This window comes from Acinonyx jubatus, chromosome E3 (genome assembly GCF_027475565.1).
Source record: "Acinonyx jubatus isolate Ajub_Pintada_27869175 chromosome E3, VMU_Ajub_asm_v1.0, whole genome shotgun sequence".
NCBI classification, from domain to species: Eukaryota; Metazoa; Chordata; class Mammalia; order Carnivora; family Felidae; genus Acinonyx; species Acinonyx jubatus.
Window position 1 is genome coordinate 10,932,512 of NC_069398.1, and position 25,634 is coordinate 10,958,145.

The 25,634-nt window shown below is 45.4% G+C and overlaps 2 protein-coding genes across 11 annotated transcripts in view; one reads left to right on the top strand and one right to left on the bottom strand.

Moving 5' to 3' along the window:
• Positions 1–2,815: 2,815 nt before the first annotated feature.
• KNOP1 (lysine rich nucleolar protein 1) lies at positions 2,816–23,496 on the bottom strand. Of its 6 annotated transcripts, XM_027043140.2 has the most exons (6): positions 23,345–23,359; positions 21,701–21,774; positions 19,446–20,365; positions 16,019–16,087; positions 9,465–9,542; positions 2,816–6,980 (listed from the first exon to the last, which is right to left on the bottom strand). In XM_027043140.2, the coding sequence occupies exons 2-6, from the start codon at positions 21,750–21,752 to the stop codon at positions 6,669–6,671; spliced, it is 1,431 nt and encodes a 476-aa protein (XP_026898941.1). In that variant the 5' UTR covers positions 21,753–21,774; positions 23,345–23,359; the 3' UTR covers positions 2,816–6,668. The 6 variants fall into 6 exon arrangements, with proteins under 6 accessions (XP_026898941.1, XP_014922684.2, XP_014922685.1 ...); XM_015067198.3 differs by lacking the exon at positions 21,701–21,774 and having other exon boundaries at positions 23,345–23,496; XM_015067199.3 differs by lacking the exons at positions 21,701–21,774; positions 23,345–23,359 and adding an exon at positions 23,151–23,329.
• IQCK (IQ motif containing K) overlaps positions 23,494–25,634 on the top strand; it is a 122,334-nt gene continuing 120,193 nt past the window's right edge. For 3 of the 5 annotated variants that reach the window (XM_015067196.3, XM_027043138.2, XM_053213596.1), the window contains exon 1: positions 23,494–23,680. In XM_015067196.3, coding sequence (XP_014922682.2) covers positions 23,494–23,680 — 187 coding nt within the window. The remainder of the gene's footprint in view (positions 23,681–25,634) is intronic. The other 2 variants (XM_027043137.2, XM_027043139.2) reach the window with 2 other exon arrangements.

A 25,634-nucleotide genomic window follows, 5' to 3' on the forward strand; every position in this document is an offset into this window, starting at 1 on the left:
CTTTAATACGTATATAATATGTGTTGGGGTTGCCTGGCTGACAAAGTTGAAGGAGCAAGTAACTCTTGACCTCAGGGTCGTGAGTTTGAGCCCCACACTGGATGTAGAGATTACTTAAAAAACTTGAATGGTGTTGAGAAAATTAGACAGCTACATCAGAAGAATCTGTACCATTTTCTTACACCACATACAAAAATAAACTTAAAATGGATTACACTTAAATGTAAGACCTGAAACCATAGAACTCCTGAAGGAAAACAGCAGCAAACTGTTGGACAATGGTCTTAGCAATATTTTTCTGGAACTATCTCCTCAGGCAAGGGCAACATAAGCAAAAATAAGTAACTAGGACTAAAACAAACTAAAAAGCAAAGGAAATTAATGGAGCGCCTGGGTGGCTCTGTCGGTTAAGTGGCTGATTCTTGATTTTGGCTTAGGTTATGATCTCATGGTCATGAGTTCAAGCCCCACATCAGGCTTTGCGCTCACAGCATGGAGCCTGCTTTGGATCCTCTGTCTCCCTCTTTCTGCCCCTACTCTGCTCATGCTCTCACCCTCCCTCAAAAAATAAATAAATAAATAAGCAAAGGAAATTATCAACAAAACAAAAAGGTAACCTACTGAATGGGAGAAGATATTTGTAAATAATTTATTTAATAAGGGGGTAATATCCAAAATATATCAAAAAACTCATACAACTTTTTAACACAAAAAACCCTCAAATAATCCAATTAAAACTGGGATTTTTAATGCAGAGAACCTGAAAAGAACGGTTTCCCAAAAAAGACATACAGATGGATTGGGGCACCTGGGTGGCTCAGTGCGTTAAGCATCCAACTTCGGCTCAGGTCATGATCTCATGGTTTGTGGGTTCTAGCCCCACGATGGGATCTGTGCTGACAGCTCAGAGTCTGGAGCCTGCTTTGGATTCTGTGTCTCCTCCTCTCTCTGCCCCTCCCCCACTTGTGCTCTGTTTCTCTCTGCCTCTCATAAATAAATGTTAAAAAAAATTTTTTTAAATAAAAAAAGACATACAGATGGCCAACAGATACATGAAAAGACGTTCAATATCACAAATCACTGGGGAAATGAAAATCAAAATCACAATGAGACATCTCTTCACATCTTGTCAGACTGACTAAAATCAAAAAGACAAGAAGTAACAAGTGTTGGCAAGGACGTGGAGAAAAGGGAACCCCCATGCACTGTTGGTGGGAATATAAATTGGTGCAGCCACTATGGAAGAGTGTGGAGGTTTCTCAAAAGTTAAAAACAGAAATACCACAAGATCCACTTCTGGGAGTTTACCCCCTAAAAACCAAAAACACAGATTCAAAAAGACACATGCACCCCTATGTTTACCCCACCATTATTTACAACAGAAGATATGGATGCATTCTACGTGTCCACTGATAAAGATGATTTGGTGCATAAACACACACCCACAGAGCAATGTTACTCAGCCATAAAAAAAAAAAAATGAGATCCTGACATTTGCAACAACACAGACAGACATATATGGTATTATGCCAAATGAAATAAGTTGGAAAAAAACAAATATCATGTAATTTCACTTATATGTGAAATCTAAAAAACAAAACAAATGAACAAAGAACAGAAACAGACTCATAGATACAAAGAAAAACCTGGTGGTTGCCAGACGGGAGGGGAGTGAGAAGAAGAGTGAAATGGGCAAAGGGGATTAAGAGGTACAAACTTCCAGCTATAAAATAAATCAATCACAGGGATTAAGTACAGCACAGGGAATATAGTCAATACTACTGTAATAACTTTGCATGGTGACAGACAGTAATTACACTTTTCGTGGGGAGCATTTTTTAATGCATATAAACGTCAAATGACTACACTGCACACATGAAACTAATATATTGCATGTCAACTATACTTCAATTAAAAATAAATTAAAAAAAACACATTGGTGGGTTAAAGGAGAAAGTGAGGTCAAATCTGCAATTCCCTCTGTGGCTTCAGCAGAAACTATATTTTAACTGAATAAACCTCCCAAAGGAACATTTATGTTCACGATTGTTCATTTAATTACTTCTGACTCTCTTCATCCAGAAGAAAACTTGTCTAAACATATTACCCCGTTTGCTTTGCAGCCATAATTCTAAACTGCATGTGATTCTACTTTTTTACCACCAGATTTTTGGAATCTGGAATCTGAGTCTGTACTACTACTGATGAGCTTCCACTGACATTTTATTCCAAATAACTAAGAGCATTAATATTGATTGGTGGTGATTCACAGCCTGTGCTCAGGAAAATGCATCCATCTTATCCAAATTGTGGATTAAAGTGCCCCAAACTTTTGTACTTCTGGAAGATATTCACTGGACATAAATCACATCTCATCTCTACCCTGTGAAATGCAGGATTACAGGTTCACAAAATCTCAGTATTAGTGGTTACAATAATTTAAAAAAATTAAAAATTATTAGTCGGCTGAGCGTCCGACTCTTTCTTGATTTTGGCTCAGGAGATCCAGCCCCAAGCTGGACTCTGCACTGACAGTGCAGAGCTTGCTTGGGATTCTCTCTCTCCCTTTCTCTCTGCCCCTCCCCTGCTTGCTCCCTCTCTCAAAATAAATAAACATTAAAAAATACATAAACTCATATTTTTACTGAACACTTAGGACCAAGAATGTGCTATGGATTTTCTGGCCTATTTAATAGTGAACTTCCTCCTCACCCCTGTCCCCAGCCTGAGAAAACAGCCTCCAACAAAGAACAGCAGATACCCTTTTGCTCCCCTTTACTGAACAAAACATAAAGAAATTAAAAAAACATGGTGGTACTGCTCAAATATTATCAACTGATCTTTATTTCACAAAATTATTTCCATTAAAATTATTTCATATGCCACTTTTACTAGATACTATTTAAATGAAACACAACTGGCAAATTCACAAATTACCCGCTTTAAGTCATTTCCTTCTACTCTGAGGTTACACATCAGACAGCATTTGTTCCCAAGCCTGAGTAATGTTCTTATATTGATATGAATTTGGACTTTCATATTAGGGTGAATACGCATTACACCAAAGGAGCTTCTGAACCATCTGTCACACCTGTCCCAGACCAAAGCTTAGATCTTCTGTGACCTTTTGTGGTTTTCCTCAGCCCATTACTGAATCAATTAGCCAAACTCTGAAAACCATAGCCTACAGGGGATGAAGTCTACTGTTATCACAAAGGATAATGAAACAATAAAATTCTAAATATTCTAGGAAATACGATTTTAAAACTGAGGAAAAGTTCTGTATGAGACCTAGATTACTTTTCTGTTGCTGCCTTAACAAATTATCACAAACATAGTGGCTTCCAACAACACAATTTTATCACCTTGATTATCTATTGATCCTAAGTCCAACAGGTCTCAGGGGGCTTACCCTTAAAGCAGGGCTTTGTTCCTTCTGGAGGCTCTGGGGGACAATCTGTTTTCTTGCTTTTTCCAGCTTTTAGAGGCCACCTGCATTCTTCGGCTCATGGCCCTTGCCTCCACCTTAAAACCAGCAACCGAGTTTTTCTTACAAGTTTCTTTGACATTTCTGCCTCCCTCTTCTACAGTTAAGGACTCCTGTGATCAGACTGGGCTCACTCAGATAATCCAGGATAATCTTATTTTAAGGTCAGTTGATTAGCAACCTTAATTCCATCTGTTACCCAAACTCCCTTTCGTGTCCTAACATAATCACAGGTCCTGGTGACTGGGACAAGGTCATTTTGTCCCAGGGGACAATGGAGGGGTCATCTTGTCCAGGGGGAGAATGGAGGCTCATTATTCTGCCAACCACAAACCTAATTCTATGTCTGTAAAGTTGAATACACAATTTCTTTTAGAGAATGCTGTCTATCTAGCAAATACTTTTGATGGGCCACTCTAGTTATGGAAAGGAAGTCTCAGGGCAGAGTCCAGTGGGCTAAGGCAGAAACAGTAGGAATCACTCCAAGGAATACAGTGGTTAAGAATCATGAGGTTTCAGAGACAGCTGGATAAGGAAGGGCAACTGTATGGAGGGAAGGACCCTGTCATGGAAAGTTGGTCAGTTGAGAAATCCCTGAGGGACAAACAGCCAACAAGTTTGAGAACAGGGCTATTAAATATTCAACCAAGACCTTGGCTGTGCTATATATGTCCGATCTCTCCTGCCCTGGTTCTGAATAAAAATCCCCAAACCGTCTTGTTTCAGTGGAGACATCATGAACAAGGGAAATCACACCAAACCAAACACAAAAACAAAAAAAACACAAAAACCCTTGCAGACAGATTGAGGGTACTGGACATAGGGAAAAGGGGCAGAGTGGCACAAGCCGATGTTGCTTAATTTACAAAGGAGAGAAGCCCAGTTAACCCAGGACACTCAGAGAGTAAATCCTCCTGGGACTGCAGACTGCTGCAGGACAGAGACCTGCTAACTTGACTATGATCTGCACCGGTAAGAGCAGCAGAGGTAAGATTAAGTCCATTCTGAGGACACTGCCCATCTTGCTATCTTGGCTGTTCAACCTTCTCTGGCTAGACCCTGCTTTAGAAACAGACTATACTAAACCTTCCCCTCAGCCAGCAGATCTCTTCAGCCAATGGGGATACACTGAGTTTGAAAGTCAAATCCTATTACACACAGATTATTAGTACTAAATGGCAGGAGGAGAAAGGTCTGACCATCACATCCTAATGAGAACTATCACTATGAGGACAAGACAGTGGACAATCAGCCAGTCTCCAGAATCACCCAAGAGATGGCTGAGCACAATCTTCCCTGATAAGCCAAGGCAGGCCCTAACTGTAGTGTGATCTCTCAGCAAGCTAAAAACAATTAAAGCAGACAGTATAGGGAGTAAATTCCTGTAGTGTTGATCAAGGCCAGGAGAGATTTATTCCCCTGTGAAAGGACAAGATTCTCTGAAGGAGCTAACTCAATTGCAGAACCTTACCTTCTAGGCAATTAGATGGCCTCTTCCATTATGTATCTCAAAGTTGAATCCATCAAAGGCCCAACTCACCTTCTGGCTGATGTGCCCACCTGAGACATTACTAGCATAGAACTGTAGGACTCTCGACCTAGCCAGTGTTTATTAGTCAGGGCAGGCCTGCCTCACCTCTACCCACCCAGTGGGACAGTAGTCGACCCCACGTTTGTCTCACCAGCACCTGCTCTTCACTCTTTCTTTCTGACCTGCCTGGAGGGCATCTTCGTCCACATGCCAGGGGCTGGCTCAGAAATAGGCATATGACCCACTGCTGGGCAATGCGTTATGATGAAAGGTCTTCTGGAAGTTTCCTTGAGTCATAAGGTTTTTCTTCTTCCTCTGGAATGTTCTACTGTCTTGATATCCAACTTAAAATTGGTCCAGCCCTTCTTCCACCAGCTTGATGAAGCCAACAGGATGGATGGAGCAGAGAGGAGAAGAATGTTTCTTTGTTGAGCTGATGCATCAATTCCCTACATAAGGACATCCTGCCAAGTGAGAGATTAAATATCCTGGCTGTTTAGTTGGGCTGCTGAGCTGGGATGACTATAGGCGTCAAGTGATGTGAAAATGTCCCACTCATAAACTGTATGTTGGGATGCAAAATGCTAGGTGAATGGAAAGAAGGTGGTCGTATCGTTCAGGTCATTGTACCTGGAGCTCTGTGGGGCTGCCTATAGAGTCTAGGCATGGAAATGTGATCATGAGGAGGCAACTTCCTGTGTCATCCTCCACACATCCTGACACCTCTGCCACATAAGTCACCTAGGATTCTGTTCCTCATGGTTGCAAAGAATAAGCAGATCCCTGGGAATTTGTCATTGGTTCACGAAGACTAACAGTCTCTCTAAAAATGCCTTTTTCAGAATTCAGTTAAGAGCATCAAGACTAAATCCAAGCTTAGCACAGAGGATGGAAAGCAGGAAGTCAGAAAAGGCAAAACTGGTTTAGAAACACATTTCCTAACAGCAGAGGAAGCTCAGTCACATCTGCTTGGTGACAATTCAGACCCCCCTTTGCCAGTAGCTCCTCCAAGATGGGAAAAGAAAATGAGTTTGCTCTTCCCTGTTTATCATTAATTCTACTTCCTGTTTGGGATTTAGACATCTAATAAAACTTCTGTTTCTTCAATCAAAAGAGATTTCAATCTCCAGTGAGTATTCCTGGTAAAGGAATAGAGGGGGACATTCAGAGTAGTGAATAGTGACAGAGGACTTGGGGCACAAAAGTACAACACTTGGCACTTACTGGTTGGGTGAACCTGGGCAATTTTATTACTTCATCCCTGAACCTCAGTTTCCTCATCTATAAGATGGGGATAATAGCACCTATTCCATAATTATTAAGATTAAATACATTAATGCAGGGGCAACACATTAGTATGTACATGGTACATACTAAGCACTCAAGACATTTAGCTATTATTTCTATATGCTGAGGTCTTCAAACAGGGATGGAATGCTTAATACAGAAAATAGTAAGTGTGAGCCACTCACATGTTCTCTTGACTTCTGAAACATGAGCTTCCCTGACCTCAGTTCATCCAAGCACATGGGCAAAGTTTTCCTTAATCTCTGCAGAGGTTTGACTCGAGACAACTGTAAAATGGCTTTCATTTGCACAACTGAATAATAAAAGCAATTCTGGCTGTTTTGAAGGACAAGACAGTAGAGTTTAATCTTCAAATTTGATGGACTTGGAAGCGTTTCTGTCAATATAAAAGATTTTGTCTGGGGTGGTGGAGAAGCCAAGGCCAGCGCCACGGCTGTACTTCCAGCTCATGGCCCGGTCGTAGTCCTGCTGGAGGTTCTGCCGCAGAGTGTCGGCCGCCTTCTTGTTGAGAGCCATATTGGGCCTTCCGGTCATGTTAGGGGGGCGGCTGAATGAAGGTGACACATTTTTAAAGCCACCCATAAGTTTGAGAAATTTCAGTTTCTGTTCCTCGTTTTCAAAACCAGCAGTATCCCACTGGCCAAACTGAGTTCCCTGTGTTAAAAGAAAAAGGTGGTCATTTTCCTGGTTTCCAAAGCCCCATCCTTTCCCCAAGCCCAGCCTCAACAAGGAGGATCCAGCTGATTAAATGCTCACTGTGGCACAGTGCTCACAAGCACATCAACAGACTATATTTTTCATTCTAACAAGAGCCGTGTAAGGAATACTGTATTTATTTTCATTTTACTGCTAAGGAAATGAAGGTATGCAGCCTAACTGGGGGCACAAGCCTAATCAATGACCCTGCCAGAATTCCATCTCGGGTCTGGCCAACACCAGGGCCCACCTTTAAACACGGAGCTGCCTGTTTGCTTCATTCCTCCCCTAACTCATGGCAAAGAGTATGGCACACCTCACCTCACCTCCAACCACTTCACCTCCCAGCTGGCCACTCTGCCCTCAGGTTGCTGTCAGTTGGAGGGAAGAGGAGAGCAAGTGGGAATCTGAAACGCACATTGCTTCCCATGAGCACTGCGCTTTATAGTGGGGGGTGGAGGCCCAGGGGGGTAAAGGGTCACACAGCCAAGCCAGAGGCTGAGCTAGTCCAGGACTAAGGGGGTCCCAATTCATGTCCAGAGTACTCTACCACCTATACATGAGTCACCCATGTTCAAGAAAATGCAAGACAGCTCCTAAGAGCAGCTGCGGAAGAAAAGACCCCTTTCCTTCTCACACCTGTGAGATAGCAAGAAACCCAGCTCAAGAAAATTATGACTTTGAAGTCACACAGACCCAGGGATCAAGCCCGCCCTGGCTGACTCTGTTCAAATCACCTAACCTCTCTGAGCCTCAATGTCCTCATCTACAATACAGAAGTGTAATACACCTCTCACAGGGCTTTAACTAATGATCAAATCAAGTTTTTACACCAGCAACCCAGAGCACAATGCTTGGCATACTTTAAGTTCTCAAAAACTGGTCATTCTTCCCACCCCACCCCGACTGCTGACCTCCATGCTGCCTGGGAACTTTCCACTTGCAAGACAAATGCCAGCCTAGCACTTATTTCTAGATCGGTTTTGGGAGAATACTAAAAACCAATCATTGTTACACTTGCCCTGAGTGAATCAGTGACAAATTCTTCCAGTTTCACAGCGGCCCAGATGGAGGCATAATTAACAGCTTCCCAGGCCTACAATTTCTAGAATGAGAAACCACCTCTGACAGCCCTGCACTGGGTCTGAGGAAACTAGCTCTTCCAAGGGCTGCTGACCCACTCAAAGGGGCCCTCCCACAGGGGTGCACAGCCAGTCTGGAATCCTCACCACAGGCCTCACCTGTCAAGTGTCCCCAGGTCCTGGGAGGCAATGCCACCTAAAGTGTCCCCAGCAGATGCCAGCCCCTGTGCCCTAGGATCCCCATCAGGTCCTTCTAGGTACAGCCTCTGGGGCCACTAGCTGCCCTGTTTCTTGCCTTCCTCAACTCAATAAGGATGTTCTATCAGCTCTGCTCAGCTCAAGAGGATGGAAAGAGAAGAGACACCCAGAGGGAAGACACATAACAAAGGCCCTCTCCATATCCCACTGGGCGAGAGTACAAGTCCCATTTTACAGATGTGGAAACTGAGGCTCCAAAAGGGGAAGTTGCTTCCCTAGAGTCTCACAACGAGAAAGTGGCAGAGCCAGAAATTGAACTCAGGTCTTTTGATCCAAATTAATTGTTCTTTCCTGTGTTAAACTGTGAAGGCTTAAGATAGGGCAAGAAAGCAAGCCTTCCTTGTCATCTAGATCCTTATTTCCCTCTCCCCAATCCAATTAACTATTAGCAAGTCTTGTTGGATTGTGAAGCTGTCTCTTCTCTCTGTCCTCTGCCACCATCCCAGTCCTCAGGCCTGCAGGCCGAGCCTCCTAACCAGCTCCCCACTTCCCCTACACACATGCCCTCCAGGAGCTCTCACTGCACCTAGAGTCTCCGTACAAGCTTCCGGCCACAGCTGTCGAGGTTGGCCTGGTGTAGACCTGCCCACAGCCCCTCTCACCCTGCTTCAGCCTGACTTTGTGTCCTCGCACAGTACTCCCTCCTGTCCCATCTCCTCAGGCCTGGTTTAGAATCTCCCATTCCAACTGGACCTTGAAGGCAGTCCTGAGAGAGGTCTGCCACCACATAGCTCTTGCCTCTGCCACCTACCCTGGTCCAAGAAGCCTTCTGAGATCACTATCCACTGCTGGAAAGCGCTTATCACATGCCCTCAGAGACCAATGTGTGGGACATCCCATCCATCCAGAGCTGGAGACAAAGGTTCAGGATGCTTCTCTGGCTTAGCCAGCTCTCTAGGAGGTAGGCAAGCACCCCTTCAGAAGGAGGAAAGTTAGCTCAAGACAAGCTCTGCAGTCAAGAGAGCCCAACGGCAGACTGGGACAGCCTCTGGGGCCTGGACTCCCATGGTCTTGTCTCCCATCACTCTGCTGCTCATGCCACAAGGCGAGGAAGGAGGAGTCAGGATGCCGGGGTGTGTCACCCAGCAGACATTGAACTTACTGTCCACTTCCTTGGTTCAGAAGCTTCCGTTTTGCCCGACTCACGATCAATCTCTTCTTGCAAGGCCTTTCGCCTCACCTGAGCAAGGGAGAGCAAAGAAAAGAGGGAAATGGGACACAGAAGTTTTCCTTTGAGCTTAAAACAGAGCACAGAGATAGGGCAGGAGGACAGGACGTGGCAAGAGGGAGAGGAGCTTTCCTCTGCTGCAAATTGGGGCAGGCATTTGTCGGGAACAATCTTCTAAGCATCCCAAGGCTGCAATCCCTTGGCCTAAAATGGGCAGCCTCATTTATTCTTTTTTTTTTGCCATTCTTTAAGAATGAACTTTCCTATAAACTGAGCCTTATCCACCTTCAGCAGAACATTTTTGTCTGTAACAGCCATAGTGGGTGGAAACTTCCCCAAAGCAAACTGCCTGAAGCCCTGCCTTCCTATACAGAAGATACAGTAGTTAACTTTCGGGATAGCATTGTTTTCTAGAAAGAACACTGGAGTAAGGAAAAGGCTAGTATGAAACTTAGCACTTAGATAAGTCATTTAACCTTTTTGTACTTAGATTCATTCATCTGCAAATAGAAATATCAGCTACCTTGGAGGATAAATGGCAGAAACAGAATTGTGCTATGATGTATAATAAATATATATTTGGTTGTCATCCTAGTTTCTGCAGAGAACTCCTAAACCCCTTGGGATTTCCAAAGTGAGGAAAGCAATCAAGGTGTCTTATGCTATGTAAATGAGGAGAACTAATGAAGAAAAGCACCTGAGGATGGGGGCTGGTTGTCAGGTGAACCAACCCCATGACCATAGGGGGTTGGAACTTGCAATCCCCCCTCCAAACTCCAGGGAGGGAAGAGGGCCTGGAAGCTGAATCAATTAGCAAATGGTCAATGATTTAATCAATTGCACCTATGTAATGAAGCCTCCATAAACCTCCCAAAAGAGCAGGATGTTCAGAGGGCTTCTGGGATGGTGGAAAACATGGAGCTTTGTAAAGAGCGGTATACTTGGAGAGGGCATGAAATTTTAGTGCCATTTCCCCATACCTTGCCATATGTATCACTACCATCTGGCTTTTCTTGATTTGTATCCTTTTATTATAAACCAACAGTCTAGTAAGTGAAATGATTCGGAGTTCTGTGAACTGCTCTAGCAAATTAATAGAACCCAAGGACAGGGTCATCAGAACCTCCCATCTATATAGCAGGCTGCCAAGGGGTGGTAGTAGCCTGGTGAGACTGAGTCCTTATCCTGTGGGATGTGACACTATCTCCATATATATTGTGTCAGATTGGAGTTGAATTGTAGGACACCCAGCTGGTGTCCAAGAATTGCTGGTGTCAGAGAACCTCCCTGCCCAACATTAAATTGTTGGGTGCAGAATGTTAAGAACCTAATAGAGTGCCTGGTACACAGCAGGTACATCTTATGCAATGCTGCTAGCATGGCTCAAGGCCACCATCAGCATACTAATGACCCTGCTGTTTGATATAAAAGCTTCCAGGACCAATATCCCTGACAAACATAGATCAAAAGTCCTCAACAAAATGTCAGCAAACTGAGTTCAACAATACATTAAGAGAATCATTCACCATGATGAAGCAGGATTTATCTCAGGGATGCAAGGATGGTTTAATATCCATCCTTGATACACCACATTAACAAAATGAAGAATAAAAATCATACTCATCTCAATACATGCAGAAAAAGCATTTGATAAAATTCAACATCAATTCATGGTAACAAATGTCAATAGGGTTGATACAGAGGGAACATACCTCAATATGATAAAGGCCACATAGTTAACATCATACTCAATGGTGAAAAGCTTCAAGTTTTTCCTCTAAGATTAGAAACAAAACAAGAATGTCTACTCTCATCACTTTTATTCAACACAGTACTGAAGTCTCGGGCACCATAGACAAGAAAAAGAAACAAAAGTGATCCAAACTGGAATGGAACAAATGAAACTAACACTACTTGCAGATGACATGATAATCTATATAGAAAACCCTAAAGACTCCACCAAAAAACTATTACAACTAATAAATGAATTCAGTAAAAGTTGCAGGATATAAAAACAATATACAGGAATCTGTTCCATTTCTATACACTAAAAACGAACTACTGAAAAGAAAAATTAAGAAAACACTCCAAGTTACAACTGCATCAAAAATAATCAAACACCTAGGAATAAACTTAAGGAGGTAAAAGAGCTATACTCTGAAAATTTTAAGACATGGATGACAGAAACTTGAAGATGACATAAATAAATGGAAGGATATACCATGCTCATGGATTGGAAGAATTAACATTGTTAAAATGTCCATATTATCCAAAGCAATCTACAGACTCAATGCAATCCCTATCAAAAAACCAATAGCATGTTTCACAGAACTGGAATGAACAATCCTAAAATTCATATGGAATCACAAAAGATGCTGAATAGCCAAAGTAACTCCTGAGAGAGAAAAACAAAGCTGGAGGTAGCACAATCCCATATATCAAACTATACTACAAAGCAGCAGTAATCAAAATAGCATAGTGTTGGCACAAAACCAGAGATCAATGGAAGAGAAGCCAGAAATAACTTATAGGTCAATTAATCTATGACAAAGCATCCAAGGATCTAACAATGTGGGAAAGACAGTCTTTTTAATAAATGGTGTTGGGAAAACTGAACAGCTACATGCAGAAGAATGAACTGGACCACTTTCTCAGACCATACACAAAGATAAATTCACAATGGATTAAAGACTTAAATGCGAAACCTGAAACCATAGGACCCCTAAAAGAAAACAAAGGCAAAAAATTCTTGGTAATAATTTTCTGGATCTGTATCCTTAGGCAAGGGCAATAAAAACAATTAGAACTACAACAAACTAACAAAAAGGCAACCTACTAAATGGGAGAAGATACAGTTGACCCTTGAACAAGTAGGGATTGGGGCGCTGGCCCCCTGCACAATTGAAAATCCACATATAAATTCTGACTCCCCCAAAATTTAACTGTTAGTAGCCTACTGTTGACTGGAAGTTTTACCAGTAATATAAACAGCTGATTAACACAGATTCTGTATATGTATTACATACTATAATCTTACAATAAAGCTAAAGATGTAATTAAGAAAATCAAAGGAAAAAGTACATTTACAGCACTGTATTGAAAAAATTCGTGTATTCATGTACTCGTGCAATTCAAACCCATGTTGTTCAAGGATCAACTAATTTGCAAGGATCAACATATCTGCAAATACTATATTCGATAAGGGCTTTATATCCAAAATATATGAAGAACTCATACATGGGGTGCCTGGGTGGCTCAGTTGGTTAAGCGTTTGATTCTTGGTTTCAGCTCAGGTCATGATCCTGCAGTTCATGAGATCAAGCTCCAAGTTGGGCTGTGTGCCGATAATGGGGAACCTGCTTGGGATTCTTCCTCTCCCTCTCTCTCTCTCTCTCTGCCCCTTCCCTGCTTGCATGGGCATGCTCTCTCAAAATAAATAAACTTAAAAATCAACTAGAAAATGGGCAGAGGACCTGAATAGACATTTTTACAAAGACATTCAAATGGCCAAAACATGAACAGATGTTCAACATCATCAGGAAAATGCACATCAAAATCATAACAAGGTATCATGTCAAGCCAGTCAGAATGGCTAGTATCAGAGACTGGAGGTAACAAGTGTTGGTGAGGATGCAGAGAAAAGGGAACCCTTGTGCACTGTTGGTGGGAATGCAAAGTGGTGCAACCAGTATAAAAAAATAGCATGGAATTTCCTCAAAAAATTAAAAATAGAAATATGATACAAGCCAGTAATTCCACTTCTGGGTATTCACCCAAAGAAAAGGAAAACACTTAATTTGAAAAGATATATGCACCCCTATGTTTATCCCAGCATTATTTACAATTGTCAAGATATGGATGCATCCTATGTGTTCACTGATAAACGAATGGATAAAGTTGTGGTGTGTGTGTGCGCACAAACATGCACGTGTGCACGCGCACGCACACACACACACACACACACACACACACACACACACACAATGGAATATTACTCAACAATGAAAAAGAATGCAGTCTTGCCAGTTTCTGACAATGTGGATGGACCTACAGGGTATTATGCTAAGTGAAATAATTGAGACAGAAAAAAGACAAATACCATATAATTTCACTTATATGTGCAATCTGGAAAACAAAACAAAACAAATGACTCATAAAAACAGACAACTAGTGGTTGCCAGAATGGAGGGGTATAGGAGGCTGGGCGAAACAGATAAAGGAGATTAGGAAGTACAAACGCGTAAGTAAGTCACAGGGAAGTACAGTACAGCATAGGGAATACAGTCAGTAATCTTGTAATAACTTTGTATAGGTGACAGATGGTAGCTACACTTATTGTGGTGAGCATAGATTAAAGGATATAATTGTTGAATCACTAGGCTGTACACCTGAAATATAATATGGTATGTCAGCTGTACTTCAATTAGGGGAAAAAAAAGCATCCAGGGTCTCCTTCTCCCTCATAAGGGTTCAGGTAGAACTTTGACCCAATTTGTGCCCTTTCCTCCTCCCTTCTAATCTGCCACAGGCTGCGAGACAAAGTGACCACTTATGTAAGTTGAAAACTATATAAAACAAAGTGACAACTGTAAAAATGAGAGAAAAAATGATAACATATTCCTATAGCGGAGCCATGCTCCAGATGCAGAGTGATACAGATGTGCCTAAGACAAAATGAAATTCAATTCACCAGTTAAATGATAAAAATTAAGAGAATGGGGGGGGGGGTGCCTGGGTGGCGCAGTCGGTTAAGTGTCCGACTTCAGCCAGGTCACGATCTCGCGGTCCGGGAGTTCGAGCCCCGCGTCGGGCTCTGGGCTGATGGCTCAGAGCCTGGAGCCTGTTTCCGATTCTGTGTCTCCCTCTCTCTCTGCCCCTCCCCCGTTCATGCTCTGTCTCTCTCTGTCCCAAAAATAAATAAAAGTTGAAAAAAATAAAAATAAAAAAATAAAGAGAATGGTCTACATAACGTAGCATGATTACACAGTGCTTTAAAATTACACATAGTTACAAAGGAAAAATCTAGAAAAATATAGTAACAAAGGGTTAACAGTGACCATTCTTAGGTGATAGGATTTCAGGTCACATTATTTTTTTTAGGTTGCAATGTTTTAACATAGTGAACTTTCAGCATTTACAGGGAAAAAAGGCAGAGGTAAAATAGAAAGCTTCACTTACGTTGAGGTAATCTGTCACCCATAACGGTTAAGTTTCCTTAAAAATTGTAAACAGTAGGCACAAGTCAGCAGCAAAGGGGCTGCTGGTGGGCATCGCCCATAAGAAGTACATGGGCATGAGGACTCTGAGTTCCAGCAGCTTGCTGCATCCTGACATCCTGAGCGGGGGAGGATACCTGCGAAAGGAACTGAGGGAAGGGGCCCAGAGCCCAGAGAGGCAGGGCCGCCCCACCCCCCCATCCGCCTCTGTCCTCTCGGTCCTCATTACAGTTAGCCCTGACCCTGGGGAGCCGCATGACTATGACCTGCAAAAGGCTGGGGACCTCCCATTTCTAAGGGGTTTGTGCTTTGTGCCAGGCCTTGGAATGGGCTCTGTCAGCATCCCCTTAATGATCGGCATGGTCCTACTTCCGATGCCCCTGCCTCCAGGGAGAGTTCCTTAGCACTCCAAAGGCATTAGGTTTGGAAATTCTGTGACATCTTCTAGGCTCCCACATACTCAGCTCACTTCCTAGTAGTCACTGGTTTCTTTCTCTCCTGGAGTAGAAGGGCCATGAGACAGGGGTCATCCCTGCATCACACCCTGTTGCTTCTCTCCAGCAGTTACTTGCTGACAAAGCGTGAGGATGTGGTCAGGGTAATGGGTGCCCCTTATTAAGCAGATATAAGACAGGCCCCTGCTGATTGCCTCACAAACATGACTGCGTCTGGTCTTCACAGCCACCTACACGAGAGGGTCAGTAAGGTCAGTGACTGCCCAAGGATGTTAGTAATGGTCCAAAGCCAAGCCTCTGCTGTTACCACTGTCCTGCCTGGCCTCATTTGCTCCAGGATCATACAAAGACCCCAATTCCAGAAAGTCATGCTCCTTTATAGGATTCATCTACCTAAAGATCCAGGCACGCCAGAAGCAGAAGCTGAGCCACAACAGAATAACTTCTCTAAGTGTTCCTGAATTGAGGACAGGAGGTGGCAATGCACGGGCCTGGCTGAGCGCATGTTCCCTGCCCTGGCTGCAGTTCCTGGAGTCATACTCCTGTCTCTCCTGCAGCAATTTTAAGGGAAACACTCAGCCTGAGATTCTCAATGATCAGATAGCCCCTCAGCCAAAGCTGTGGTAGTGAAAGGGTCTCCCAGCATCAAGTGGGGAAGGCCACAAGTCCCCTGCCACTTGAGGTGTTCCAGAGCTGGCTGGTGGCTTTTGGGTTCCTTGTCACCTCTGGGACCAGGATCTTGTTGCCCAGGAGGAGACAAATGTGTGCCTGGTGGGTGGCAAGACATCTGGGAGGGGGATGAGGACCTGGACCGTACCTGGTCTATGTGCGCCTCATCCATGTTGCCTTTCTTTTCCAACACCACCTCTAAGTCTGTGTCAGGCTCCTGCACAAAAGGGCAAAGGGAGGAAGAGTCAAGCATACGATGGCCTCTGCCCCAGCAGCCCAGCAGGATGAGATCATGATAATCCAGAAAAGTCCCAAGACTGCAGCACCACCTCAACCCCTGCCACCAACAGAACTTCTGACATTCTGTCTTCCACATTTCTGATTCTCCTCTCAAGACAACGGCACTGACCTAACATATGAAGAAACTAAGATTCAGAGAGGTGACAGGACTATCATGAAGTAACCCCCACAGCTCAGGGACAGAACTGACACAGGTCTCCTAAGGCTTGGCACACCTTTCCTGCCACAGACATCATCTTATCTCCCATGGCACCACACCAGCAAGAGGAGAGAGGCCAAGGGCCCTGCTGATGGGGGTGGAGGGACAGACTGGCAGGGGACAGGTAAGCCTGGGGCCCTGACTGGGGTGAGGGTGGGCAGGGCGGGGACCCTGCCAGCAAACCTAAATCCAGTTCTCTCCTCCAGTGCCCACCCCCACTCCAGTCCTAGTCATTGCCTTCCCTCCTACCTGGACAACACAACAGTCTCTAACTCCTGCTTCCTCACCCCCTTCCACCCCAACCCTGCTCCATTATGCACAACAACTAGGGTGAGCTTTAAAAACTCAACTGGAGGGGCACCTGGCTGGCTCAGTCAGTAGAGCATTACAACTCTTGATCTCGCAGTTGAAGGTTCAAGCCTTACATTGGGTACAAAAATTACTTAAAACAAAATCTCAGGGCCTGGTGGCTCAGTTGGTTGAACATCTGACTCCTGATTTCAGCTCAGGTCATGATCTCGTGGTTCATGAGTTGGAGCCCCAAGTCAGGCTCCTCAAAGTCAGTGCAGAGCCTGCTTGGGGTCCTCACTCTCTCTCTCTCAAAATAAATAAACTTAAAAAAACAAAAAGGTAAATAAAATAAAATCTTAAAAAAAAACTCAACCGGATCATATCGTATATACACCTTAAACTTGCACCATGTTATATGTCAATTATATCTCAATTAAAAAAATAAAAATTTAAAAAATCAGATCACATCACCCCACTACTCCCCAAAACTCTCCAGGGGCTCTTATCCTATTTACACAAAAATCTAGACTCCTGTGGCCTCTATGGTCTCTATTCCTTGGCCCCTCCCAAACTCCCAGCTTCTACTACCCCAGTCTCTGCTCCTTCCAGGACCTCTGCACTGTTGCTCCCTCTGCATGACCACAGCCAACAGCCCTCACACAACTCCGCTCCCATGTGGTGTCCTCATTGGGCCTGCCCTGGGCATGTTTGCATGTGTCAAACTTGCTCACTGATCTTAGCTCCCATGGGACCCTCTAAAAGTGAGACCCCAGGCCACTTTCCCTGATCCTTTGGTCATGACAACTGCCATCTTTTCGCAGCCTGACTTTAAATGTGCTCTGCGCGGCACCCAGCATCACATGTGATGATCCCTGGAAGGCTCTGTTTACTCACATCACCCATCCAGACCCTGAAGATGTGTGCATTTCCTGACTCAGAGGGCTGTCTGAGGCAGCAGAGCCCCCAAGGCAGGAGATGTTAAACAGAGGGGACCAACCACCTTTCACTGAACTCTGGAAAGAAGGGATTCTGATGGGGGTTGGGCTCCCAGCCTCTGGGGTTCCTCTTGGCCCCAAGAGCTTCTGAATGAAAGAGACCAGTGAAATAAGTCTAATGGACTAGGACAAAACTGGGAAAAATCCAGAAACCAGAACTGCCTTTTGTAGGCCCTGAAAAGGAGGCCGCCCCTGCCCTCCTCAACCCTATCAAGCTGAGCTGAGGTGCCCAGACACTTCCTGATGACCTTGCTCCAGGGGGCTCATCCTTCAATTGGTATTAACGGAGCCCCCGCCAGTGCCAGGGCCATCCTTCAGTAACAACTACATACACGTTAGCCATCATTCTTACTTGAGGACCACAAGGCAGTGGCTGGTCTGAGCTTACCTAGCTGGTCGGTGCAGAACTGGGAAGAGAACTCAGGGCTTGTTTAATAGAAGACGGTCACTTCTTGGGCTCTAATGGCTCTACCATCTACGGGAAGTTACAGGGCAGCTTCTGAGAAAGGATGAAACCTTCAGTTCCAAAGCCAGACTGGGCTGAAAGCCCACCCTGACAGGTAGATGATCCTGATCAAGGTATTTAACTCCTCCCTTAGTATCTTTGTCTGTTAAACGAGGAGAACGACAGCAGCCATTTCACCAGACTGATGTGAGGATTAAACGGGTTAATACATGGGGAGCATTAGCCTACCGCCAGGCACACAGTAAGAGTTCAACATCAGCCTTGGCTACCCCAACAGGCCAGACATCTGCTTGGAGTAGGACACATACAATCTCATTTCCCCCTGCACATCCACTCACTTATTCCAAAAACAGGAATGAAGGTGTGGTCCTGACACAAATAGAGGCAGATGTGGACCTGTGGAGTCCAAGTGCTCTGGCTCATCTCCTCCCTTCTCTCCCCCACTCAAGGAAGCCTGTCAGGATGGAGACAACGTATCTCTGTTGTCTTCGCCAGACCATCAACTATTCTCTTCCTCCGGGTAATTAGGATTGGGTTTTCCTCCCAGGAATTGTCTTCCCCCGACCTCAAACAGTGGGGTTCAGTGGGACTAATACCCTAGTTTCCTCCCCCCAGCTTCAGATCAGGGCTTCCAGCTTGGATGATCACCTGAGGCATGTGACAGCAGCCCTGAGAATTTTCTTGTAATCGTTTCAGAGGGGCTACAGTTCTCCCTTTGGGGGTAGTCTAACTACTAGGATGAAATCCTGGAACTGCTGAGACTGTCTTGCTACGGGTGGGAGGTGGGAGGTGCCTGTCTGTGACTAAAACCCACTAGAAGAAAAAAATACAAAGCCCAGAGCTGGGGAAAGCCACACAGGCATCTCCTGCAATCCAAACCTATTTGGTCTCTAAATCATGTAAACAGAGCACAGAAAATAAACTCAGATAGGCTTGGACACCATGTTATCTCAAACTATTTGGTTCCTGAGTTTTGGACAGCAAGTGGCAAAAGAGTTCAGAAAGAGAGTGATTCATCTGAAAAATTTGTATCTATTCAGACCCTAAGAGAAGATAGTGAGAAGTTGGGTAGAGTTTCAATAGCAAGGGATACCTTTATTACTGAGGATAGTGCATGAGTACCTGGATCCAGCCATACCTGAAACTAAATAGCTTTTAACCTTTCCAGTTACATATCTCAACAAATACCCTTTTCTGGCTGAAGTCAGTTCAATCAGGGTTCTGGCAGCTACAAAGGGGAGTGCCTGTGTACGAATGCACACACACACTCCCCACTTCCACCCTTATTCACCCAAGCAGAGTCTACTTCTGAAGAAAAGCTTACCTCTTTACAAGGCTCTCTTGCTACTCTGCTCTCTTTCTCCTTCTTCTTTTTATTCCTCCTCAGAGCTGGCTCCTCAATGCCTGGCTGCTCTGCCTTTTTCTTGGCCTTCATTTTCTTTTTTGCAGGGGACTTGGGGTTATGTTCTATTGGGATGTATTCTGGAGCCTCAACTTTGACTGGCTTCTTACTTCCTTTCCTGGGGATGCCCTCAATGGACTTGGAGAGCTCAAGGTGCCCTAGGGAGGTGTCTCCCTTCTGGTGGATTTTCTTTTTCTTCTTCATCTTCACATTGTGCTCCCTGGGGCTCTCCTGCTTCCGTTTCCGCCCTGAGGCTGTCTGCTCCTCTCCATCCTTCCCCACCGAGCAAGCATACAGAGAATCCCCAGACTCACAGAACCAAGGGTCCTTGGCTGAAAAGGCTGCAGCCTCCTGGGCCTTTTTCTCCTTCTTGTGTTTTTTGGGCTTCTTGCTGATGCTGGTCACCTCCTCGCCCTGTCTGGGGTCCGGGAAGGTCTTCACTCTCGAGCCAGGGGACATGGCTGGAGGCCATAAGGACTTCCTCTTCTTTTTCTTCTCCCCACCTTGGAACTCAGATGAACCAAGAGCCTGCTTCCTGGGGCTCGGCAACTTCTCTGTCCGTCCAGCACGTAATGTGGTCTCAGGTTCTAAGTGCTGCTCACTGAGGGTGCTATGTCCCTTCTTTTTCTTCTTTTTCTTCACTAGAGGCATCTCAGATGCCTGTCCCAGGACCACACTCTTTGAGGGGGATGTGGCTTTTGTGGGACAGATCTCAGTGAAGTAATTGTCACTGTTTAAAACTGAGTATTGAGTCTCTAGTTCTTTGACCACCTTCTTTTTCTTCTTCTTTTTCTCTGGGAGCCCAAGGCCCAAGTCTCCTTTGTGGGTTTTAGTGATCATTCCTGAAAAGAAATGGTACACGTTATCCCCTACCAAATCCCCGTGTACAATTCAGTTAGGTAGTACCAAAAGCCACCATCTCTTTTTTTTTTAATGTTTATTTTTGAGACAGAGCATGAAAGGGGGGTCGGGTCAGAGAGAGGGAGACACAGAATCCGAAGCAGGCTCCAGGCTCCGAGCTGTCAGCACAGAGCCCAATGCAGGGCCCAAACCCACAGACCGTGAGATCATGACAAGAGCCGAAGTCGGACACCCAACCGACTGAGCCACCCAGGTGCCCCAAAAGCCATGTTTCTGAGTGGCTAGTCTGAAATGTTAAGGGATGGAAAAATGTGATCAAAGAAGTAGAATGGAGTTTAAATTCAGACAGGCCCAAGTTCAAATTGAAACTGCTCCCTCACCTTAAGCTAATCATCTAGCCTCCCTGAACATTAATTTCCCCATCTAGAAAATGGGGGGAAATAACACTTCCTTCTCAAAGGGAGAAGTGATCCATGCAAAGTGGTACACTGTTGATTCCTTTTCCTAACCCCCCTTCTCAGATCTCTGAGCCTAGTCACCCATTCCAACAAATTTACTGGCTACCCTGTGCCAGCCAGGGAGGACACAACTGCAGTCAAATCAGACAGACAATTTCTGAAGGGAACAGAAATCCTGAGGTGAACTCTTCCTGCCAATTCCCACCAGAGGCAGTAACTGTGGCACAATTAACTCCTTACCTTGGTTCACCTAAGTAGCTTTTCCTTTGTGTGTGGAAATTAACTTCCCCCACCTGCACGCTGGATGACTTACCCTCCTAATTACCTTCCCATGTGGCTAGTAGTATGAGCAGCAGCAAGATATGGAAGGAGCCCCAGCTAGGACAGACAAGACCTGGGTTCAAATGGTGACTGACACTCTCTTGCCACATAGTGTTGGCTTATCCGGGCCTCAGTTTCCCTATCCATCATCAGGGACTGAACCAGATCAAAGGCTGCCAGGGGGAGAAGGTGTGGGGGCCACACCTTGCCTGCTTCACTGTTTTTAAATTTTCAAATTACCAATATTTAACAATGGGAGATGACACAGAGCAACCTACAATGTCCAGCTTTTTTGGGGAAATGTCATGTAGGCAACTGTGCGAGGGCCCTCAAGTACACTTTAGCTTCCAGCTAGGCTACTTCTGTCACTCATCACACCCCAGTTCCTATTGTTCCCTGAACTAGGTGACATGGAGACACCCAGGGAATCCAGAAACAAAATATCCCCCAGGTTTGGACAGTGGGAGGCATAGTTCAAAAGGCTCTCCATCCTGAAGCTCTCCAGGCTCAGAACCCTGCAGACTGGACTTGACTCACCATTAGCAGCTTCAAGGAGCCAGGCCAGGACCAAACTATGACTCAAATTCATTTGTAACTCATGCCAGGAGCACCTGGAAAGTCAAGGGAACCCTGTCATTCATTCCTATCCTGTTTTCTGCTCTATTCCCAGAGCCTAGCTCTGTACCTGGCACATGGCAGGTGTTCAATACTCACCGAAAAAATGAATGCCAGAGATACAGAGATGAACAAGATAAAACACCTGCTATGGGGTGCCTGGGTGGCTCAGTCGGTTAAGCATCTGACTTTGGCTCAGGTCATGATTTCACAGTTTGTGGGTTCAAGCCCTGCATCAGGCTCTGTGTGGACAGCTCAGAGTCTGGAGCCTGCTTAGGATTCTGTGTCTCCCTCTCTCTGTCCTCGTCCGCTTGTGCGCACTCGCGCACTCCCTCAGAAGTAAAAAACAAAAAACAAAAACAAACACTTAACTGTTAAAAAAAAAAAAACACCTGCTCTCAAGAAGGTGTAGGAGGAAAAGATGTGTGATAATGAAGACACAAGTGATAACATCAAGGCTAGTGGTGAGGTCAGGGCAATGGAGTTAATCTAATCTGACCCATCAGTTGTCAGTAAAGTTTCTAGTACAGAAGTTTCCAGCTTGGGCAACTACAGGACGGTGGTGTTAAATCCTAAGAAAAAGGAACTGAAGGAGGGTGATTAGGGGCTGCAGGAGACAGGCTGGTTTGCAAAGATGCCTTGAGATATCCAAAAGAAGACTGTCCAGTGAACAGGTGTGGGTCTGAGGCTCAGGGGTGATGGGGCTGACATAGATAAGAAAAACTTAGAAATGTATGGATGATAACTAAGCCTCAAATACAACGAGCCTAAGACAACACCTTAGGGAAACAGGAGGGCAGAGGAAGAGGGGCCTGCAAAGGAAGAGAAGGAGGTGCAAACCTAGAGAGGGTGGAGTCAAGAGAGCGGAGAGCGCCTCAGGTGGGGGGAATAGTCAAGAGACCTGTTTGGAACAAAGAAGCCAAAGGGGGGCTGTGGTCAATTTAATCCCCTTAAGCTTCCCTCCTCTTTAGCACTGAATACGCTCCTCCTTAACCCAGCGAGCCCAGATGTATTCACTCTAAGGGAAGAGGAATGTTCCTTACAGTGTCTCCAGTAAAAACCAGCACTTTCTCCAAAAGCGCTTTTAAAATCTCGCGGTAGCCTCCTGAGGACCGGTGTGAAGGCCCCATCGCACGGACTTGCTGAGGCTTCGAGACTTCAATTTACCAGTTCTAGGTCCTAAAGCCAGCAAGTGACAAAAAAAGATTCGAACCCAGCCCGCAGAGCCTGTGCTCTGCACAATGGAACCAACACCCCACCACCACGGCAGGTTCACTAGCGGGAAGCAAGGGAGCCGGGAGGAGAAACGGACCCTCTAAGGCTCCGGCAGCGCCAAAGCTTCCGCGCGCATACACACGCGCGGAGGGATTACCCGCATTCCTGGCCCCACTCCAAGGCGGGAGAACTTCCAGAAGGCGGCGGCCTCAGGCCGGAGCGTGCGCTGGTGGCTGGTGGTGTGGATTTGGGGTGCAAGTCGCCCGCTTTTCCGTTAGTTTGCCCCGCAAGTCCCCAAGCCGAATCTCCAGACCCCGCGCCTCCCCGCCTGGGCCGCCCCTCAGCACTCACCCTCAGGCCAATCTTCCCCGCCTCCACGTGAAAGCCAGCTCCGCCGCGACCCGGAAGTTAATCTCGAGTCTCTGGCTCGCCCCCGTGAATTCTGGGTCCTTCCGGGTCGCAGCCCTGCTGGGAGGGCGGTTGCCTTGGAAACCGTGGCCATGGCGGCCCCGGGGCGGGTGAGCAGTAGCACCGGTCCTCGCGAGGAACCGGCTGGCTCTACAGAGTCGTCGGATGCTACCCGGACGCCAGTGCCCACCGTGTCCCCCGTATCCCCCGAGCTACCCGTCTCGCCCGGACAGGGTGCGGAGCCGCTGGGCAAGAACCTGTGGGAGCAGATCTGCGAGGGTAGGCAGTCCGGGCCTGCAGAGAGGGGCGGGACTCGTCAGGCTAGAGCCGCGTTTTCTGGGCGCTTACTTTGAATGGCTTTCTAGCAGCCGCGCCGCAGGCCCGCCGGGCTTTCCATTTCACGCATGGGGAAACTGAGGCTCCGAGAGGTTTGTCCGAGATTACGCAGCACAGTCTCCAACCTTGATCCGTAGTCAGATTAAAGGCAGGGAAGACAGGGGAAAGCGGAACAAGGGGACCCAGTGATGGGGACTGGGGCTCTCAAACCTCATTTAATGAATAGGAAAGAATCTTGGGGCGGAGAAGGCGAGCTCGATTAAAGCGTAGGTTCCCAGCCCCTGCCCCCAGATCTCTTAATCAGATGCAGGAAATCTGTGCTTTTAACGAGCATCCTAAGTAATTCTGATGTAGTCTGTAGCCCACATGTTGGGTAAGCGTGGTCTATACAGACTTGGGTTTTAATCCTTCTCCCGTTTCTAATCTTCCTTAAAATCCTCAAATGGAGGTTAGCTCAACTTCTTTTGTGGCCCTACACATAGGCTTGGTCATGAGGCCTTACAATACTCTTCACATGTTGGGCAAGTTACTGCCCTCTCTGTAAAATGAGCATAATAATGACACCTATTTTATGGTATTAGGAGCGTTGCAGCTAAACAGTCCTAGAAAGTGCTTAGCAAACTGCCCGATTTCCAACAAGAGCTCATTGTTAGCTCTTGAAAAAATAATATTGGGTGGGTCTTTTTCTCCTGTAGGTTGTAAGCTCCTCAAGGTCAAGAACTCAAGATTTTTCATTCTTGTGGCTACTGTCACTACCTCAGCTGTGTGAAACAGCATTGCCCAGTAGAACTTTTCAATATGGTAGCCCTACTGATTCATCATGTTGTACACCTGAAACTAATTTAATGTTATATATGAGTTACATCTCAATAAAAAAAATATGTGGTAGCTACTAACATGGTTACTGAGCACTTGAAATGTAGTTAGTGTAACTTCAGTACTCAGTTTTTTTATTTTAAGTTTAACAAAGTTAGATAGCCACTTGTGGCTAGTGGCTACTGTATTGGACAGTGCAAGCCAGTAAATGTTGAATGGAAAAAAGAGTGAATGCACCAGTATACGGGATCGGATAGAAGGAGAGAGAGCAAGGAGGTGAAACAAGTGGAAAAATACAGAGGAGAAAGAGAATAGTTAGTGGACACAGTTGATCGATACCTCAGCAGCTGTCTGTTTCACCTGCATCCAGTGTTTGAATTCCTTCTCCAGCATTACATTATATTTAGAAAAATCTGTTTCATCTTGAATGTCCTCCTTATAATTTGATCCTTTGATCCTTGCCCCCTTGGTGCCATGGCCCAAGTTGATCTCACTCTACCATAAAGAATCCACTCTTACTTGAAGGTAGTTGTGGCTCTCTTTTCCCCAGGAAAGTGAAAGATATTTTGACTTCTCCAAGCCAAACAGCTCTTCATAATACAGTTTATTGCTCGTGTGTTGTTAGGGAAACTGCTTACCTACCTCACAGGGCTGTTGTGAAGACCGAATAAGAAAACGTATGTGAAGATGCTTAGCACAGTGTCTGGCATTTAGAACGTGCTCAATAAATGTTTGTTCTTGTTAACAAAGAAACATGGTTTGCACTGTGTTTTAGAATCATGGGATTTATTTTGGTCAAACAGCCCTGTAGGGAGAAAGCAAAGACAAAAGGTTTTGGTGCTCTCTAAAAAGCAAGTGAACTGATGCCGCCCACAAAGTGACAGAGTTACATCCAAAAGTTAATGAGGTCTGGTGTGCCTGAGTGGCTCAGTTGGTTAAGCGTCCAGCTTTGGCTCAGGTTATGATCTCACAGTTCCTGATTTTGAACCCCACGTTGGGCTCTATGCTGACAGCTCAGAGCCTGGAGCCTCCTTCAGATTCGGTGTCTCCTTCTCTCTCTGCCCCTCTTCTGCTCGTGCTC

Bases quoted from the DNA above. Each gene is read 5' to 3' on its own strand.
- KNOP1 (XM_015067198.3), bottom strand. From the start codon at position 23,495: ATGGCCACGGTTTCCAAGGCAACCGCCCTCCCAGCAGGGCTGCGACCC. The intron at 16,088-19,445 runs GTAAGCTTTTCT...CCTTTTGTGCAG, and splicing joins CAAGAGAGCCTTGTAAAGAG to GAGCCTGACACAGACTTAGA. The intron at 6,981-9,464 runs GTAAGTTCAATG...CTTTTAACACAG, and splicing joins CTGAACCAAGGAAGTGGACA to GGAACTCAGTTTGGCCAGTG.